Below are 19586 nucleotides of genomic sequence, written 5' to 3'. Positions count from 1 at the left end.
TCCAGTCATGCTACTTGTTTCCCATTCTCATGCTGGTCACCATTGACAGTAGTTTTAGGGACAGATAATCCAGTAACTTTCAGTGGTTATTCTGTATCTTCAATTTTAACCTCCAAGGCTTAATACTCAGTCCTGCCTAATAGTTGCAGTAACAAAATACTCTGGCTTTTGTCCTTCAGGTTATTAATGACAATATCCAATGAAAAGAAACAGTCTGGCAGTTACCTTGTGACCCAAATTTAATCCAGTTGAAAACTCAATAATCTCAAAATTATACTTTACTTTCCCCAACCCTTTTTTTTTCATTCTTCCAGCAAGTTGCTTTACTGCATTATCCTCCATGAACTCACTGCTGCTTACAGAAAGCAAAGATTATTATTTCAATTCAATAGCATTTTTCATGGCCAAAGCACAAAGGAGACTCAAGTAACATGAAGGGGGAAAAGCCCTGAACAGAGTTTTATCTGCAGAAGGAGGCATAACACAATATAAAAGTTCCCCACAAAGATCCAACTGTATCACATCATCCTGCATACTGTGCACTCTAATATAAACCTTTGAGCTACAGAAGGCAGCAGCAAGCCACTCTCATTTAATTACCCCAGTGAAGGATTAGATCCTACCTTTTCTCCTTTTTCTCCTCTGCCATAGACTCTGCCCTAGAAACAAAAGGAGAAAAGTTACATTTGATAGTAAGGATGTCAAACAACACTATAAATATATATTTCATGTTTTCCTTGTTAGATATCTGTCATTTATCTATATATCCATATATATATAGGCATATATATGCAGGAGTTACAGGACAGCTGATATAGGGAAAGTAATTTTCTTTGGGCATAATCCCTTGATAATAATTCAGTGACAAATTAAAATAGAAAACCTATCCCAGATTCTCCTACTGCAGCCAGGAGAACATCTTATTTTCTATTCAGGGTAGAGTCTGATAGTACATTTCTAAAATCAAAGATGCCAACAACACTTATTAGAATGAATTTTACATAGGGTTAAAGATTTTCTTGCCTAAAAACTCAGTCCGACATTTGCATTAATTGCAGCTGAGGAAAGCAGTATTTTGGTCATCTGAATGTAAAAGAGATGAAAGAGATTTGCATCTTCTTTGTGTTCAGCTGCCTCATACTTTCCCCCTTGGATGTGCTCTGTTAAAATCAAGTACTCCCAAGTCACATATTTTAATTAGAAGGTCAATACTAAGCCCATTATAAGCTGGATTCAGGAATGAACCCATCCATTTCCCCATTTCCAAGAAATGCCAGCGGGTGCCAGAAAGATGATCTTTCTCCTGGGGATAAAGGCCCAGCAAAGAGAACATATTCAACAGGGCACATTGACATTGTGAGCAAGTTCTCACCGTAAAGGAGAAAACAACTACTTGTATTTCCATCTCCTTACATAAAATCATTCTGACATTCCTTACTTACTGACTCTCCTTTTTCTCCTCTGAGTCCAGGAAGCCCTTGGCTGCCACTTTCTCCCTTGAAAAAGAATAAAGGTTGTTAACACCACAGAGTTAATTCATTCCTTTCTTGACAGGCATAGAAATAACAGTCAAGATTTCCTATTACACCTCCCTGCTGGGTTAATCTGTGAAGTGTGTTTGTATTTTGTGATTAGCTTTCCATTGCTTTGAATTTTTTTGAATTTGAATCTTTGGGAAGAAAAGCAACAAGGGTTTGACTGAGGTTGTGGACACTTCTGGTCCCACTAGTCGCTACTGTCAAGGTTTCAGCTCCTGCCATAAGGACTGCATGTACCTCATTGCATTTACACTGACTTGAATGTCCAAGTTCTCAAGGTGATTTTATGTTCTATTTTTCATACAAAAATACTACTAGAAGCCTTCAGAATGCACTGGTAAGGCAGAGAGCCTTCCTTTGCCAGGTACTTCAAAAGTCCTTCCTTTCTATGAAGCCAGGAAACACTTGGAAAGGTGGTTTGCATAAGACCTAGAGGGTGCACACCTAAAATATGGAAAAATAAACTTGGAAATATTGTCAAGATTTTAGAGCTGTTTTTTTTTTAAAATACCAAAACCCATTGGTTTGATTCATATTGAATTTTCATGATCAGGTAACTCCTCCCTTCCCTCACAGAACTGTGCAACACAACAATGCAAGAGAGGGAAGAGAATCCAGAAAAAAGACAGTTGAAAACATACAAATTATGATGGACAGAGGAATAAAAACTAGAGAAGCAAATACAGTGGGAGGAAAAGACAAAAAATGGTCAATCAAAAACCAAGCAAAACTTTTTCTTCACTTGTCTCCTAGAAAGGACAGGCATGAAAGGGATAAAGAATCAAAGAAGAGGAATCATTTCATAAATATTCATCAGGTAGGGAATGAAAAGTTTTACCAAAAACAGCAAGTTCAGAAAAAAATCTGCAAATCATTTTCACACACTGCTCTGCAGTCACCAAACTGGAAGGACTGCCAGCTGAGGAGATACCCTTTCTAACACTTTTTCAAGGCTCTCTGCAGCATTGCCAGAAGCTCCCCCAATGCCTCTAGCACCAGGAGCTGCTGCTGGAGGGCTCTGCCCACACTCCTGCACCCAGCTCCTGCCTGCCTGCCACCCAAAATGTACCCACCAGATATATGCAGTGCTGAGCTCTTCATCCAGCACTAACAAATACAATGTCCTCACCTATTTGTACCTCCCATGGTCTTTGCTTGTAGGGAGTTCAGGCACTTTGGACTTCAGTGTAGACATGGTATCAAGTAGAAAAAGTCTTAGACCTGAAGCAGGACCTTCCAGCGCCACAGGAGCTTCAAGTCCAAATACCCCTGTACTCCTCAAATCTTCCCACAAAGAACACAGTAGGATTTAATTTTGTGCCTCTGTTCAATTGGTCCTGATCTATGCCTCAAAACATGTGCTTAGGCTGCACCAGATGCTGAAACACTTGTTAGGATCATGCTTTCTCTTCCTCAGATGAAGACAGGCTTTTGAAAGCACAGGAAATATGAAAATTTATTTCTTCAAACTATATGTTTGGGGTTTTTTGCCAAAAAAAACCTCACAGAGCAAGAAACATCTATGCAAAAACAATGTCATGGTTAATTTAGGGAGCTTGTGGCAAAATTTGTACAAGTTTTTATGCAACCATCTCTTTTAAGGCACTTAAAGTACATTAAAACTCTTTCTAACTTGGAGGAAAAAATATATCCTGCTAGAATGTGCCTCATACACTGAACACAGATTGATGGCAGTGCTGGAAGAAAGCAGGAGCCTGTTGACCATCAGCCCAGAGCCCCAACCAGCCAGCCTGGCTGCCTGCAAACAGCACAGCATGCAGAGTGAGTACAGAAGGAAAATAAATTAGACTGGGCTGTTGTTAGCATCTAAAATTTATCAGCAGGACCCAGCTTCAGACATGTTAGCCAATTATTCCAAAGCCATTTCCTGCCTCTCTTCCCCAGTGCCATCATTCCCTGTATCTCCTTCCAAAACATGTCTGCTGTGTCTCCATGCATTACCTTCAGCATGGAGAACTGAGGCAGAGGTATTCAGCTCTGAGGGATTTTTTTACTTTTTCTAAAAATTGCAAGCACTTCTGTTTTCCCCTGCCTTCAGAGCTTTAGAGAGGAACAGAAACTCATTATCATCCTACGCTGGTTTTAAACTTCAAATATTTCCATTGATCAAATGGCACCAAAAGCAAAGTCTGTCCAAACCTCCTCCTCTAAAAGAAGGAATATGCTATGGGAGCTCAGGAGGGCAGAGCCTGGACTTCAATTTTCCATCTACAACTCAGAGGGATGTCAGCCATATTCATTTTACTTAAGAGACCTTCAAACTGACCTTTTTAAAAGAAAAACAGAAAGAACCCCCCAGCCATTATTCCTTCTTAGGATAAAGAGTGAAAAAACCACAAACCCCACCCTCCCCCCCCCAAAAAAAAAACCCCTAACAACACAAAATGAAACCCCAAAACAATCTTAGCTTAGAGAAGAAGCTTCACAGTCTTCTTGTCTTTCTCAGCCTCTCCAAATTACCCCTCATTTGAGGTAAAGAGGGTGTTTTATGCTTTTTTTAACTCCAACCTCTGTCCCTGTAAGTGTCCCCTGGTGGGACTCATTTCTCAGGTGACTCCCACCAGCTAAGTGCTGTTTTTCTGATACAGTTGAACCAGCTGATTGCCTGGGTTCTTATATGACCATAAAGTATCTCACAGGACATTACTCACAATCAACCTGCAAAATCTTTTTGAATAATGCTCAAGTACTTGCAGCCCACCTCAATAACCTTGGGGGCCCAGTTATTTAGGGGTAGATTTCAGCTTTGCAATTAATCCCAAATAAGAGATGTCTATAGTGATGTCTACAGAGAAAACAATAAAATTTGACTCAGAGTCTTGTTGTGACTTTCCATTTAAAAAAAATATATAGTTTCTTTCCTTATTAATTTGCTTACTCCAACCTCTCTGCTTAGTGAATTATTTCTTGGTCTTTTCCTATGCTGTATTCACTCCTTAGCATGTTTTAATCAAACTTAAATGTACAGCAGAGATCTTATGTTTTTTTTCTAGTGTTTCCTGAAGCCCCAGCTCTTGGATTCAAGTAATAAATGGAAATCTTTGATAATTGTTACCTTCAAAAAGCTTTACACCCCTCCTCATTACACAGCAATGAAGCTTTAAAACACAAGCCTTGCATCTGAGAAATGAGGAGCCAAACTGAATGATGTTAAGACATATTATGGACACTTATGACAACATAATGCAGAAATCACTAATATTTTGGGGGTGCTGAGTCTTTCGTTAATAAAATCCTAGGTGGTAATACTGGGGAGTTGCAAACACCATTATTTTTCTTCCCCATGGGCAGCATTTTAGCCTGGGTAACTCAGTCATATTGCAGAGAGAGGAGGAGAGGTATTAGTTCCTGCACATAGAACAGGGACTGTGACAAGTTGGTCCTTGGAAATAGCAATGCAGTAACTGCTTTCAAGGATGGTACAGATTATTTAATCACAGCTTTGCAAGGCAGGAACAAAGTCTATTAGTCGCCTTATTTAGCAGAGGGAAAAGCTCAGTCACGTGTCTCAAATCACCACATTTGTACCAAATCATTGTCAGAGCCTGGATTTCCATGGCGTCATCCCCAGCTCCCTGAGACTGTGACACAGTCCTGCATGGGCTGTACCCAATCTTGGACCTCTGCAGCCAGGGAAATGTCACACAGAGCTCTTCAGGAACCCACCACGGAATGGGACAGCTCTTTTGGGATCTGTTACAGAAAACCTGCTGATGCTGTCCTCGGATATACACCACTTTGTATTTGAGTAGGATCTCCTCAGCCAGCTGCATGCCATGCTGCCCAGTACAGCCACCCTCACCAGCACATATACCTTGTCAAAGCAGTGAAAGGCAACGGGATGTGACTGCAGGGTGCTTTTATTATTATCATCATTGTCCTTCTGCAACCTTCTCAGCACTGCCATTCTTCAAAACAGCCCATCACCATTTAAACTGTCACAGCTTAAAATAGAAAGTTGCTATTTATATACACCTGGAAGCATAAAGAAACATTTTCTGCTGTTTCAGTCAGGGATATGTAGGCATTAATGCACCCATGATCTTTCACGCCAGCAGAAAACATACTCCAAAACCCATCTCCTCGTCATCCAAAACTTCTCCCTGCAGACAGCAGACCAAGCCTTGCCAAAAAACCCACAACATACTGCTGAGGATGTCGGACCTTCCATGACCCAGAGATTTCTCCTTTCCTCTCCCACAGTTTCATAGTAACTGAGTAACTTTTCGTAAAATACAATTCACTTACTCACCAAACAGGTATAAATTCAGTGACTGTATTTGTGGAAGTGATTCAGATGGAAATAGTTTTGAATACAAATTGTTCTCAAAGACCTTCTTAATCACATAGATGGTGAAACTGGGAAGCACCAGCACCACCAACTTTCACCTCTTCAGCAACACTTTGAATCCTTGATTGCTTGCAGTACAAGTGTTCCCTTAAGTTAATTGTCTCACAGCTCTGTTTGTAACTAAGCACCAAAGGAAAATATCTGTATGCTGAATGCACACGTGTGCATATCAAAGAAGCTTGTAGAATATGTAGAATAATAATAGAGGCTACACTGTGAAACTTGAAACAGACATTACAACTTTTCTCCTACCCTGTTATCTAGGAAGAAGAGTACTGAGGAAAGTGGTCTATATTTTACATCATGACTCAGTCTTGCTGAGCACAACAGATTGTGGCAAATCCTTTAGCCTAGTCTCAGGAAATTTTGTAGTGTGGCTGGGAGGCTACAACCTAACCTGTGGATATCTAACACAGAAGCAGCACATGGATTTTCCAGGTGACTTATCATGAAAGCTGTGCAGGACCTACTGAATAACACCAACTTGCAAAAATGCCAGTTTAGAAGCTGCAGCAAAAGATTTTGGACCACACTCTAAGGATGACATAAAGCAGCAACAGAGAAGCTCAAATGCAAGCCTAGGGCAAAGATACAAGATAGCCAGAGTCACCTGTGGTCCCAGGCTCATCCAAAACTATCTGAATTTAGTCATATGCCAAACTGGCTCTTACATCTCAAATCTTCAACTCCTCAACTTACTCTGAAGCAGGCTTTTTGTTGTTTTTTCTTGTTTTTGCCTTTATTAAACAAATGAATTAGCACACATTACTGACCTTTTGACCTTTAGGACCTCCAGGCCCAATTGGACCTCTCTCCCCCTAAGACAAAAAAAAATATTATTAGTCAGACTGATCTTCTCATTATGTAATGAAGCAAGGGGCCAGATTCTACAACAACTGAGGGCAACAAAGATGTTTTCCAGCTTTAATGGAGAACAGACTAAAACTGACATGCCCTCAGGACCAATGTCAATGAAGCTGCCCTTTCAGACGTCCCAGTCACAATCAGTAGAAGCAACCTGACTGCTTTTAAAAGCTATGAGATTTCTTTCACTGTGGCTATATTTACCTCCAGAAACTTCCTCTTTTTTTGTTTTGAAGATGGATGCACATAACTGGGCTGGATAGGAATCATCACTTTGTTTTCCAGGGTGTTACCAGGTCTACCAGCATGATCAAAATCACTGCATTAGGTAAAAATAATTACCTCTGCAGATACGCCACCTGTGAATAGCACATTTCTGGCTCTTCCTATTAAGTGCTTTCCACCTCTCGGTCTTCAAGTGCTTCACAAACAAATAAGCCCTTCTTATAACTCACTTGCATGGTGTCATACCCCTATTTCCAAAACTATCCACCATGCCTCAACTGAAACACATTCATCTCCACACTCACCTTTTGTCCAGCAGGACAGGAGCAATTGAAAAACTTGAGGTGTCCAACTTGCTCGTTGCCAACAGTGGGCCTCACTTCCAGGGGAGGTGCTTCCGTCAGGACCGTGACTTGGCACTACACCCAAACACCCAAGGTCATGGTGAAGCCTTCAGTGCTAGAAAGCTTCATTCTCCACTCACTTTAGAGAAACCACATAGGCATTACTGGATAAAACACAGCTAAATATGTCCAAGTGAGGAATGAAATCCCACAAAAGCCGTTGATTCAAGAAATAGGGGAGAAAGAGGCAAAATGAATAATTAATCCCTTTAACCTAGATGGAGGGGAGAAGAGTGAAATGAGGGTGGAAGTTTCTAAAGACAATTGGGCACAGGAAATTAAGCAGCAACTGGAACCGTTTCAGCTCATCCCAAATAAAACCAGTGGGAAACTTGTTGAATATTTCATGCTGCTTTTCTGTTGTTCTATCATCACTTCAGGGTTTTGTTTCCCCTGAAAGTTTGACAAGGAAAGAACAACTTGGAATCTTCAAATTCCTCATACTCATCCCTCTGCAGTTGTCCTCTCCTGGCACTGCTATATTACCAATTATATAGTTAGTTTTCATTCACCATCAGTTAAAAAAAGACAGTCCCACGCTGCCATATATTCCCTGATTTATGTGATAGATTTCAAAAATGAGTGTTCATGTGAAAATGAATAAATGACAAAAAAAAAAAAAAAGCTTACTGGTCCAGAGGGAATGTCACAGCAAGTCTCCAGCTCAGCATGCCTAGAATCACAGTAAATAACCATCCGCTGAAGATCAAACTAGAAGACAAAGAGAAGCAATAGTCTCAGAGGCAGTGAGTTATTAAAGATGGTATGTCCCTTTGCTTGGATACAAACAGTGCAGACAAATCAAATGAAAACCAGACAGGGATAACTTCACAGTGATTCTGGGGATCCTGTAGTCATTTATCTATCTCCCTCTATCAATAATGGGCCAATAGCTCAGTGGGCTGTAAGTGTGCTGAGCTAATGAGACCCCAAATATGCCCATTTAAATTATAGTGCAGGTTTTCCTGCAAATAAGGAGGCCTGCTGCTCCCCATGTCCTGACCAAGTTTCTGTCTGAGGAAGCAGATTCTGACCACCTCTGTCTTTCCTGCAATTTCATCTAGATGTAAAGTTTGTTTTCTCCTGTTGTGCCTTGCATACTCTTGACCATTCACCCCTGCCTGTGAAACGCTGTTAGCAGGTTTAATATGCACAGTCAGTATGCACATTCCACCCATTTTGCACAATTGAGAAAGGTTACATGAGTCTCAAAACACCAAACAATCATGTAGAATTTACACCAGGTTACTGCTGCTACTGGACAATCAGGTCCAGCCTGCAGGTCTTGACTTCAACTCAATTGGAGCAAGAGTCATATAATATCAGATATCTTTTCTGAGGAAATTAGAATATATGATGACTATCCGGAGTTAACAAGCTTTCTTTTCTTCCTGATCTCTCCCTGTCACAGGTGGAAATGTTTGCAATGCCAAGATTAGACAGCAAAAGAACTTCAGGTGTGTAGTTCCAGTTTGATGGTATTTGTGGATGTTTTTGTGTCTGATTTTAACTATAGCACATTCTGGTACTAACAGAAAGATGAAAGAGAGTTCTCAGTTTTATTACCTATGCAGAGACATTGACAGTCTCAAGTAAAAGGACATGTCTTGTACATGATGAGATACCAACCTGTCTTAGCCATGTAACACAGGTAACATTTCAGTGGTGCTACATCCATAAAAGGGTCATAAACCCCCAAACCTCATTCACATGCTGCAAACCCAACATTGAACACTCCCCAGCTCCCATCAGCACCCGCAATACTTACATCAATGGGGACACTATCGTACAAGCGTTTGCCAATCACAGTCTTCCCCTGAATGTCAATATTTTCCCTCTCTTCAATGGGCAGCATCTGCACCAGCCTGCAGTCTATGTACAGTGAGACAGCCTTGGACTGAATGCTGAGGGCAATTTTGTGCCAGTTGCGGTCAAAAAGATCACCGACCCGTGCATTTCGGAAGACCACCCTGACGGCGTCCTTGGTGAGCCCGATGGCATTGTACTCCACAGCTTTGTTCTCTCCATCCAGTCGGATGGAGACCTGCAAGCAGACAGAAGTGATTTTGCTGAGAAGATAAAAAGCCTTCTCCTTCCTCCTGCCTGCTTTTCATCACGACTGACACGCCAGCGGCAGGGATGGTACAGGATGTGGTGAGAAGCGCAAGCGAAGAGCAAAGGACAGAGTTTTGTGGGAGATATGGACAGGTAGCTTACACCTCTTCGAGTCAGTAAGACAGGGCAGGGCATAGGCCTGAATGCAGATCTGTGACTATCTAAATCCTTCTCTTGTGGGTATAATCCTTGCCATGGTTTCAGCACGTGCCACCTTGATGCCTCCCAGGCAATGCTTGGCCTTGATTGGGTGATAGCATGTCAGATGCATCTCCCCAAAGACAGACAGACAAAGCTGAACCTGTTTTGGATCCCTCTGTCCTGTGCACTCCTCTGAGACTTCCAAGAAGGCTCTGTGCTCTTTGGAATAATAACATTATAAAATTGTTTTGGTTGGAAAAGGCCTGTGAGATGATCAAGTCCAACTGTTAACGCAGAACACTTCGAATTCCACCACTAAACTATGTTCCTAAGCACCACAACTACACATCTCTTAAATACCTCCAGGGTATTCCCTGGGAAGCCTATTCCAGTGCCTGACAACCGTTTCAGTAAAGAATTTTTTTCCTAATATACAATTTAAACCTCCCCTGGCACAATTTGAGGTCATTTCCTCTTGTTCTATCACTTGTTACTTGGGAGAAGTGACAAACATCTACCTCACTATGACCTCCTTTCATTTAGTTGTAGAGATTTAGTCCCATTCCATGTCATCAACCGTCCCATGGGGCATGGACAAATGAAAGCTGCAGAGCTGAAAGGTGTGTGGCTACCTCAGCACCAAGCCTTGTCTGATGCAAGCAGCCCAGGGTAGGCTGACTCCAGATCTGACCCAACATCTCCAGGCAGCTGAGCTCTGTGCTGGCTGGAAACACCAGCTCAGAGCAATGTTAGCTCAGGAGTGTCTGCAGACTGTGAGCTGCACAGGTCTGCAAGGCAGTGCCCAAAACACTACTGACTTCAGGTAAAACAAGGCTCAAGAGGTTCTGAGGCACTTTTGGTACCACCAGTTAAGGCACTTTAAAAAATATTACTGAGAATATTGAGTGCTTTTTTCTCTCACTACCTAAGCACTTTAGTTTTCAGCTGTCTTCAGGAGCTACTGAGTGATATACACATTCTCCCTCTGCAAAAATTAGGAATACAGGTAGCACAGTAAATCATGTTTCACTTAACAAAGTGCAGCTGATAATAAGTTTCATACAAACCTTTTACCATCATCTGAAACTCAGCTAACTCCTCAAACTGCACCTCTCCTTCCCTCTGAGTTCTGCAAATCCTTCTGAATACCAGTCCCAAAGCAGCAATACTGCATTACATGGTTACGTGAGCCCAAGCTCCCAGCCTAACTTGGAGTAATGGGTAATGCCATCAGCACCTTCTTTGTGCTGAGCAGGAAAAGTTACAGTCAGTCCAAACTGCTCCCTCCTCGAGAGACTCTCAAACCCCTATGGCATGCTGCTAAGAACATTCTATCTAGGAACAAACAGCCCTTTATTAAGCTACGATGATATTTTTTGACTGAGAACGTGAGAGTACATGACAGAAATTATGATAAAATTCTGCAGCAGCCATGACTCAGGGTCAAGCTGTAATAGGTGCAACATCCATATCCTAAGTAGAAAATCCAAAATGCCTTTGCATGATATCTAGAAGTCTCTGCAAAAACTTGACATAGTTGTCTGCTCTGTGGCCCATCTGTGTGGCAATCTGTTTTCGAAGCAGGCAAAATACCTTCCCTAAACAGAACTACCTGAACAAAACAATCAAAAACCCCAAAGTGGTTCCAAGAGCAATGATGGTGTATTTTTCTCCCCCTTTCCCAGTAGGACATCTATCTGCATGCTAACAACAATCAAGGTTTATGCAAACCTTCCTTCAGGGTCTGAAGTAGCAAACCTTCCTTTGGGGTTTGAATTAAAGGCAAAGGATTTTCTGCAAAATGAACTGAAAGTCAGAAAAAGGGATTTTTACTAGTCCACGAGGAAAAGGGAGTGGGAGATTAAGGCAAGAAAGCTAGTTCATGCAATAGAAGAGAGCAAAAGTTGTTCTTGCTGGCTGCAAGGGGCCTCGTACCTGTGGTATGCCATACTTGTCAATAATCTGCCAAATATACCAGTCTTCTTTCCTGGAAGCTTTCCGGAATTTGAAGGTAGTTACAAAGGCATATTCATCAGGGAGACCCTGTGGAAATACATCCCTGGCAGGAGGAGGGAAAAGAGAACAATGCATCAGGCTTAGAAGTGAAGAGCAGAACTTCTAAAACTCGGCACGTCCCAGCAACACTTCCCAAAATATCATATAGAAAAAGCCAGACCATGGCACTAAGTGCCACATCCAGCCTTTCCTTGAACACCTTCAGGGATGGTGCCTCCACCACTTCCCTGGGAAGTCCATTCCAATGTCTAATCACCCTCTCCATGTAGAAGTGCTTCCTGATATCCAACCTAAACCTCCCCTGGAGCAGCTTCAGGCCAGGCCCTCTTGTCTTGTTGCTTGTTGCCTAGAAAAAGAGCCCAGCCCCCACCTGACCACAACCTCCCTTCAGGTAGATGAAGGGAGTGAGAAGGTCCCCCCTGATCAGATATCTTTTCTGAGGAAATTAGAATATATGATGACTATCCGGAGTTAACAAGCTTTCTTTTCTTCCTGATCTCTCCCTGTCACAGGTGGAAATGTTTGCAATGCCAAGATTAGACAGCAAAAGAACTTCAGGTGTGTAGTTCCAGTTTGATGGTATTTGTGGATGTTTTTGTGTCTGATTTTAACTATAGCACATTCTGGTACTAACAGAAAGATGAAAGAGAGTTCTCAGTTTTATTACCTATGCAGAGACATTGACAGTCTCAAGTAAAAGGACATGTCTTGTACATGATGAGATACCAACCTGTCTTAGCCATGTAACACAGGTAACATTTCAGTGGTGCTACATCCATAAAAGGGTCATAAACCCCCAAACCTCATTCACATGCTGCAAACCCAACATTGAACACTCCCCAGCTCCCATCAGCACCCGCAATACTTACATCAATGGGGACACTATCGTACAAGCGTTTGCCAATCACAGTCTTCCCCTGAATGTCAATATTTTCCCTCTCTTCAATGGGCAGCATCTGCACCAGCCTGCAGTCTATGTACAGTGAGACAGCCTTGGACTGAATGCTGAGGGCAATTTTGTGCCAGTTGCGGTCAAAAAGATCACCGACCCGTGCATTTCGGAAGACCACCCTGACGGCGTCCTTGGTGAGCCCGATGGCATTGTACTCCACAGCTTTGTTCTCTCCATCCAGTCGGATGGAGACCTGCAAGCAGACAGAAGTGATTTTGCTGAGAAGATAAAAAGCCTTCTCCTTCCTCCTGCCTGCTTTTCATCACGACTGACACGCCAGCGGCAGGGATGGTACAGGATGTGGTGAGAAGCGCAAGCGAAGAGCAAAGGACAGAGTTTTGTGGGAGATATGGACAGGTAGCTTACACCTCTTCGAGTCAGTAAGACAGGGCAGGGCATAGGCCTGAATGCAGATCTGTGACTATCTAAATCCTTCTCTTGTGGGTATAATCCTTGCCATGGTTTCAGCACGTGCCACCTTGATGCCTCCCAGGCAATGCTTGGCCTTGATTGGGTGATAGCATGTCAGATGCATCTCCCCAAAGACAGACAGACAAAGCTGAACCTGTTTTGGATCCCTCTGTCCTGTGCACTCCTCTGAGACTTCCAAGAAGGCTCTGTGCTCTTTGGAATAATAACATTATAAAATTGTTTTGGTTGGAAAAGGCCTGTGAGATGATCAAGTCCAACTGTTAACGCAGAACACTTCGAATTCCACCACTAAACTATGTTCCTAAGCACCACAACTACACATCTCTTAAATACCTCCAGGGTATTCCCTGGGAAGCCTATTCCAGTGCCTGACAACCGTTTCAGTAAAGAATTTTTTTCCTAATATACAATTTAAACCTCCCCTGGCACAATTTGAGGTCATTTCCTCTTGTTCTATCACTTGTTACTTGGGAGAAGTGACAAACATCTACCTCACTATGACCTCCTTTCATTTAGTTGTAGAGATTTAGTCCCATTCCATGTCATCAACCGTCCCATGGGGCATGGACAAATGAAAGCTGCAGAGCTGAAAGGTGTGTGGCTACCTCAGCACCAAGCCTTGTCTGATGCAAGCAGCCCAGGGTAGGCTGACTCCAGATCTGACCCAACATCTCCAGGCAGCTGAGCTCTGTGCTGGCTGGAAACACCAGCTCAGAGCAATGTTAGCTCAGGAGTGTCTGCAGACTGTGAGCTGCACAGGTCTGCAAGGCAGTGCCCAAAACACTACTGACTTCAGGTAAAACAAGGCTCAAGAGGTTCTGAGGCACTTTTGGTACCACCAGTTAAGGCACTTTAAAAAATATTACTGAGAATATTGAGTGCTTTTTTCTCTCACTACCTAAGCACTTTAGTTTTCAGCTGTCTTCAGGAGCTACTGAGTGATATACACATTCTCCCTCTGCAAAAATTAGGAATACAGGTAGCACAGTAAATCATGTTTCACTTAACAAAGTGCAGCTGATAATAAGTTTCATACAAACCTTTTACCATCATCTGAAACTCAGCTAACTCCTCAAACTGCACCTCTCCTTCCCTCTGAGTTCTGCAAATCCTTCTGAATACCAGTCCCAAAGCAGCAATACTGCATTACATGGTTACGTGAGCCCAAGCTCCCAGCCTAACTTGGAGTAATGGGTAATGCCATCAGCACCTTCTTTGTGCTGAGCAGGAAAAGTTACAGTCAGTCCAAACTGCTCCCTCCTCGAGAGACTCTCAAACCCCTATGGCATGCTGCTAAGAACATTCTATCTAGGAACAAACAGCCCTTTATTAAGCTACGATGATATTTTTTGACTGAGAACGTGAGAGTACATGACAGAAATTATGATAAAATTCTGCAGCAGCCATGACTCAGGGTCAAGCTGTAATAGGTGCAACATCCATATCCTAAGTAGAAAATCCAAAATGCCTTTGCATGATATCTAGAAGTCTCTGCAAAAACTTGACATAGTTGTCTGCTCTGTGGCCCATCTGTGTGGCAATCTGTTTTCGAAGCAGGCAAAATACCTTCCCTAAACAGAACTACCTGAACAAAACAATCAAAAACCCCAAAGTGGTTCCAAGAGCAATGATGGTGTATTTTTCTCCCCCTTTCCCAGTAGGACATCTATCTGCATGCTAACAACAATCAAGGTTTATGCAAACCTTCCTTCAGGGTCTGAAGTAGCAAACCTTCCTTTGGGGTTTGAATTAAAGGCAAAGGATTTTCTGCAAAATGAACTGAAAGTCAGAAAAAGGGATTTTTACTAGTCCACGAGGAAAAGGGAGTGGGAGATTAAGGCAAGAAAGCTAGTTCATGCAATAGAAGAGAGCAAAAGTTGTTCTTGCTGGCTGCAAGGGGCCTCGTACCTGTGGTATGCCATACTTGTCAATAATCTGCCAAATATACCAGTCTTCTTTCCTGGAAGCTTTCCGGAATTTGAAGGTAGTTACAAAGGCATATTCATCAGGGAGACCCTGTGGAAATACATCCCTGGCAGGAGGAGGGAAAAGAGAACAATGCATCAGGCTTAGAAGTGAAGAGCAGAACTTCTAAAACTCGGCACGTCCCAGCAACACTTCCCAAAATATCATATAGAAAAAGCCAGACCATGGCACTAAGTGCCACATCCAGCCTTTCCTTGAACACCTTCAGGGATGGTGCCTCCACCACTTCCCTGGGAAGTCCATTCCAATGTCTAATCACCCTCTCCATGTAGAAGTGCTTCCTGATATCCAACCTAAACCTCCCCTGGAGCAGCTTCAGGCCAGGCCCTCTTGTCTTGTTGCTTGTTGCCTAGAAAAAGAGCCCAGCCCCTACCTGACCACAACCTCCCTTCAGGTAGATGAAGGGAGTGAGAAGGTCCCCCCTGAGTCTCCTCTTCTCCAGGCTAAACAACCCCAGTTCCCTCAGCCTCTCCCTATAAAACTTTCCCTCTAGTCCCTTCACCAGCCTTGTTGCTCTCCTCTGGACCTGCTCCAGCACCTTCAGATCCTTCTTGCAGTGAGGGGCCCAGAACTGGACACAGGACTTGAGGTGAGACATCACCAGTGCTGAACACAGGGGGAGAATCACATCCCTACTCCTGCTGGCCACACTATTCCTGATACAAGCCAGGATGCCAGCGGCCTTCTTGGCAACCTGGGCACACTGCTGGCTCATATTAAATGGATTGTCAACCAGTGCTGCCAGGTCCCTCTCTGCTGGGCCACTCTCCAGCCACTCTTCCCCCAGCCTGTAAAGCTGCCTGGGGTTATTATGGCCAAAGTGCAGGACCCTGCCCTTGGGCTTGTTGAATTTCATGCCATTGGCCATGGCCCATCGATCCAGCTATAACAACACATGTTGTAATATTTGCCCCAAAACAGGCACTATACCTCACACCCATCCACAAAGATGTTACTTGGCTGGTGGCTTGGGAGAACAGAAGAACCTTCTCAAATTAAACACTGCAAATGCATTAAGCAGAAATTTACTGAGTGTGACATGATGATCCATGCAAAAATCTGAAGTAACCAAAACCAGCATTGTTTGACTCAGCCCCAGCATAAGAACAAACCACAACATTAGCACTTGGGGCTGGACAGAAGAGATAATAACTAACCCAGTATCATTTTTTATTTTTTTTTTTGTCACTAGCCGTTACTGGATGCATAAGAATGAGAACAAACAGAACAAACATAGCCCCACAACTTTTGATTCTTTGGGACCCAAATTCAGAGACAAATGCAATTTTTATATTAATAGATTTTTATGGATTTATCTTTATGGGCTTCTTCAGTCTCCCCTTGAACTCAGGAAAAATTAATGTGTTCACAACATTCTTTGGCAAGGAATCACACAACTCTGCTACCAACTGTATAATGAGCCACCCCTTGTTTGTTTAGGATCTAACTCAGTTCTTACAACGATGAACCTCTGATGAACAATGAACCTATTATATTTCTTTTTTTTTTATGCCATTGATGAATTTTCAAGTTTTGCTTATAATGCCTCTAAGCCACCTCTTTTCCTAGCTGAAGAGTCCCAGCCAACTTCATTGTTGCCCACACCCAAGCCAGCCAGCTTCTCTGATCACTCCTAAATAGACCCTTCCTAAATATCATGTCTTTGCTTCTGGACATTTGAGCAGTCAGGCAGAAGCACCCATTAGAAAACAAAACAGCACAGCAGCAATTAATGAAGAGCAAAACAGTGGAGAGAGATTCTCTTAAGGAATACTTGACACAGTTCATCACAACACAGAAACTAGCAGACAAAGGCACACAAAACTAGAGGTGTTTAATAATGTTTAAAGCAGAAATCCTCCCAGTTTCCTCAACACTTTGTTTTGCAACTACTGTAAAGGTTGAAAGACCTTTCCTAATGCTGGAATATTCAGTCATCTTTTGATTTGTGTTTTGAATTTCCTATCTTTTTAGCCAAGTTAAAAATTCAGAACACTCCAGTTTAATCCACTACTGTGGCTTTTGCTATGTAAAGTGTCCATGCAGGCTATGCACCTTTATAAGCTGGTCTTCCTAATGGTATCTCAGCTACTCCTTCAAGTCTTACAACATAAAACTGAACCAAGCTCCCACTAGCTCCTTTACAAAATCCTTCCCTTAGGAGAGCAGACAATGCTGTCTCACTTCATGGTACTACCTATTCACAAACCATCTCTCTATGATCACACATCCATCTCTCCCATGGTACAACAAAGGCAGACATTTCCTCCCTTCATGACAAAACAAGTAGTGTGTCAGTTGTGCCTTTTGTGGCAGGGTTGCCATGGAGAATACCACTGGCATGACTGGGGCACTGAAAGCCACCAAGAAAGTCTACAGGGTGTTTGGCAAAAGCAAGCCAGGTCAGTCACATCAGCCCTCCCAAGAGGGCACCCTGCCAGGTCTCCTTCACTGTTGACAAGCCTTAGTGAAAACTTCTTGTCAGATGGCTTGGTACACTCATTGTGTCCACGTTTTTCAGAGAAGGGGCATGTTTCATCTTCTAACATCCACTCCTTCAATAAACTTCAGCAAGGTTGCAATGTTGATAGTCGAAAGGTGTTTCCTATCGCTCCATCCTCTTGAACAAAACACATGGATGTTTCTATGTAAGAACGTGGCCCCTGAGGGCATTTTCTTGTGGCTCAGCTCCTCACACTTTGTTTTTTTCAGCAGTAGTGCCTAGTGCATTTATCTTCATCCACTCCTTACCACCTACCTTCACCGTCACAACTGGGTTTAATGAGGTGCCTCTCTGCCCTGCCCTTAATGATTCTGATGCACATTTTGGGCACAAACATCCCTGTTGAACTACTCTCCCAGCTACAGCCCACCACCAACTCCAACCTCCTACTGAATGAAAAGCAAGCAGAGAAATGGTTCCTCATTTCATCCACTGGTGGCACAAGGTAGCTCAGTTCCATCTGCGGGGTGCTTTGCTCTCTTCCTGATCCATAGTGCATATTCCATTGTCACAGCAACAGCAGCAGGACACATGCTTTCCATGCTGCCTTTCCCTAATGTTTTTCCAACTCTGCATATGCAGCTGTGCTTGGTTCTAAGCACAAATCAAAGGTAGTGGCTGTAACTGTGGTATCATTGCTTTGCTGAGCAGGGAAGTATCGAAGCACGTGGCTGAAATTAATCCCCCAAGATACCACGTTGGGTCTGACAACCTAAAACCAAACCTGGAAGAGCCAACTTCTGGCCTCTGTGCTATCTTTCTGGATATCTCTGAGCTTGGTGTATCACCATGTGAGATTAAATTTTTAAAAGGGTTTTCAGATGCTTAATGCCCAGAGAAATAGGTGGGAGTTAGGTACCTAAATACCCTTGTGAGTCTGGCCACACCTCATCAAACTGAGACTGACAAATGAGCCATCAGGTAGCTTCAAACTGATAGAAACCTATAATGACCTGTCATCCTCAACTGGTTTTTAAAGATGCTGAAGAACTGGCTGCAAGTTTCCAATGGAGAAAGGCTTTGTACCAAAAGCAAGTCTAAAGACACTTTAATTGCTCTGAAAATATGATAAAAGCTGATCCTAAAGTCCTTGGTCCCTGCATCTTTTAGAAAGATGCATTACTGCCTAAATAACAAATCACAGAATCATAGAATGCCAGGTTGGAAGGGATATCCAGGATCCTCTGGTCCAACTTTCCTAGGTACTACTATGGTTTATATAAGATGGCTCAGCACCCTGTTGAGCTGAGACTTAAAACTGTCCCATCTGGGAGAATCTACCACTTCCCTTGGGACATTATTCCAATGTTTGACTGTTCTCATGGTGAAGATTTTACCTCTTGTGTCCAATCAGAATCTCCCCAGGACCAAAACTTGTGCCCATGACCCCTTGTCTTTTCCATGTGACTTTTCCATTGTCTTTTGTCTGCTTATGCATGGTCATTTATTTCCTCACTAAAAAGTGATCTCCATCTTGAAGCTCAGCTTTACTTAGGAATCCATGGGCAGGAATTGCTGTCCTCAGAAGTGTTTAATTTCCTTCTTTCACCCAAGGCTGAATTGAACTGATGATCCATATTATAGTGCTTTGCTGGATGCCTGGTACCTACAGGGAGCATTCTGCCAGCTCCTTGGTCTATAACTCTGACAACAGGATAGATTGCAGAAAAGGCCATTAGAAAGCTCCAAGACAAGTGCTGCAGGTTAGTCTAAGAGCTAATTAACCCAGCTGCATGGTCAGGTGAATCATAACTTCTACAAAGAAAAAATGGTAATCACCAGACAGAAGACACTTTCAGTCATTGCCCACTTTCAATATACAGCCTGTTTCTTACATGCTTGTGTTTGGCATAAGAGCCTACATCTGTGACAATCAGCATGAGATCCTACATCTGTGCTAATAACACAGAGGAGAAAAATAAGATTATCAGTTCTCACTTCAGCCACTGAATGTAATAACAATCCATAGGGTGCCTTCATTTGGTGAGGATGGGAATAGTTTATGTGAGTGGGAGATGTGACCACTTTTACAACAGCT

The 19586-nt window shown here is 42.8% G+C and overlaps 1 protein-coding gene across 1 annotated transcript in view; it reads right to left on the bottom strand.

Annotated features, from left to right (window-relative positions):
• Nucleotides 1-623: 623 nt before the first annotated feature.
• Nucleotides 624-19586, bottom strand: part of COL22A1 (collagen, type XXII, alpha 1) — a gene marked incomplete at its 3' end in the record, with an annotated part of 84130 nt that continues 65167 nt past the window's right edge. The window contains exons 4-13 of the mRNA XM_009996707.1: nt 14968-15091; nt 12545-12820; nt 11595-11702; nt 9172-9447; nt 8034-8114; nt 7305-7418; nt 6684-6728; nt 5088-5182; nt 1443-1496; nt 624-659 (exon numbers count right to left, since the gene is read on the bottom strand). Coding sequence (XP_009995009.1) covers nt 624-659; nt 1443-1496; nt 5088-5182; nt 6684-6728; nt 7305-7418; nt 8034-8114; nt 9172-9447; nt 11595-11702; nt 12545-12820; nt 14968-15091 — 1209 coding nt within the window. The remainder of the gene's footprint in view (nt 660-1442; nt 1497-5087; nt 5183-6683; nt 6729-7304; nt 7419-8033; nt 8115-9171; nt 9448-11594; nt 11703-12544; nt 12821-14967; nt 15092-19586) is intronic.

Source organism: Chaetura pelagica, unplaced genomic scaffold (genome assembly GCF_000747805.2).
Source record: "Chaetura pelagica isolate M959 unplaced genomic scaffold, ChaPel_1.0 scaffold260, whole genome shotgun sequence".
Taxonomy (NCBI): Eukaryota; Metazoa; Chordata; class Aves; order Apodiformes; family Apodidae; genus Chaetura; species Chaetura pelagica.
Note: the sequence above shows the minus strand (reverse complement) of the source record. Positions and strands in the feature narration are given on the sequence as shown.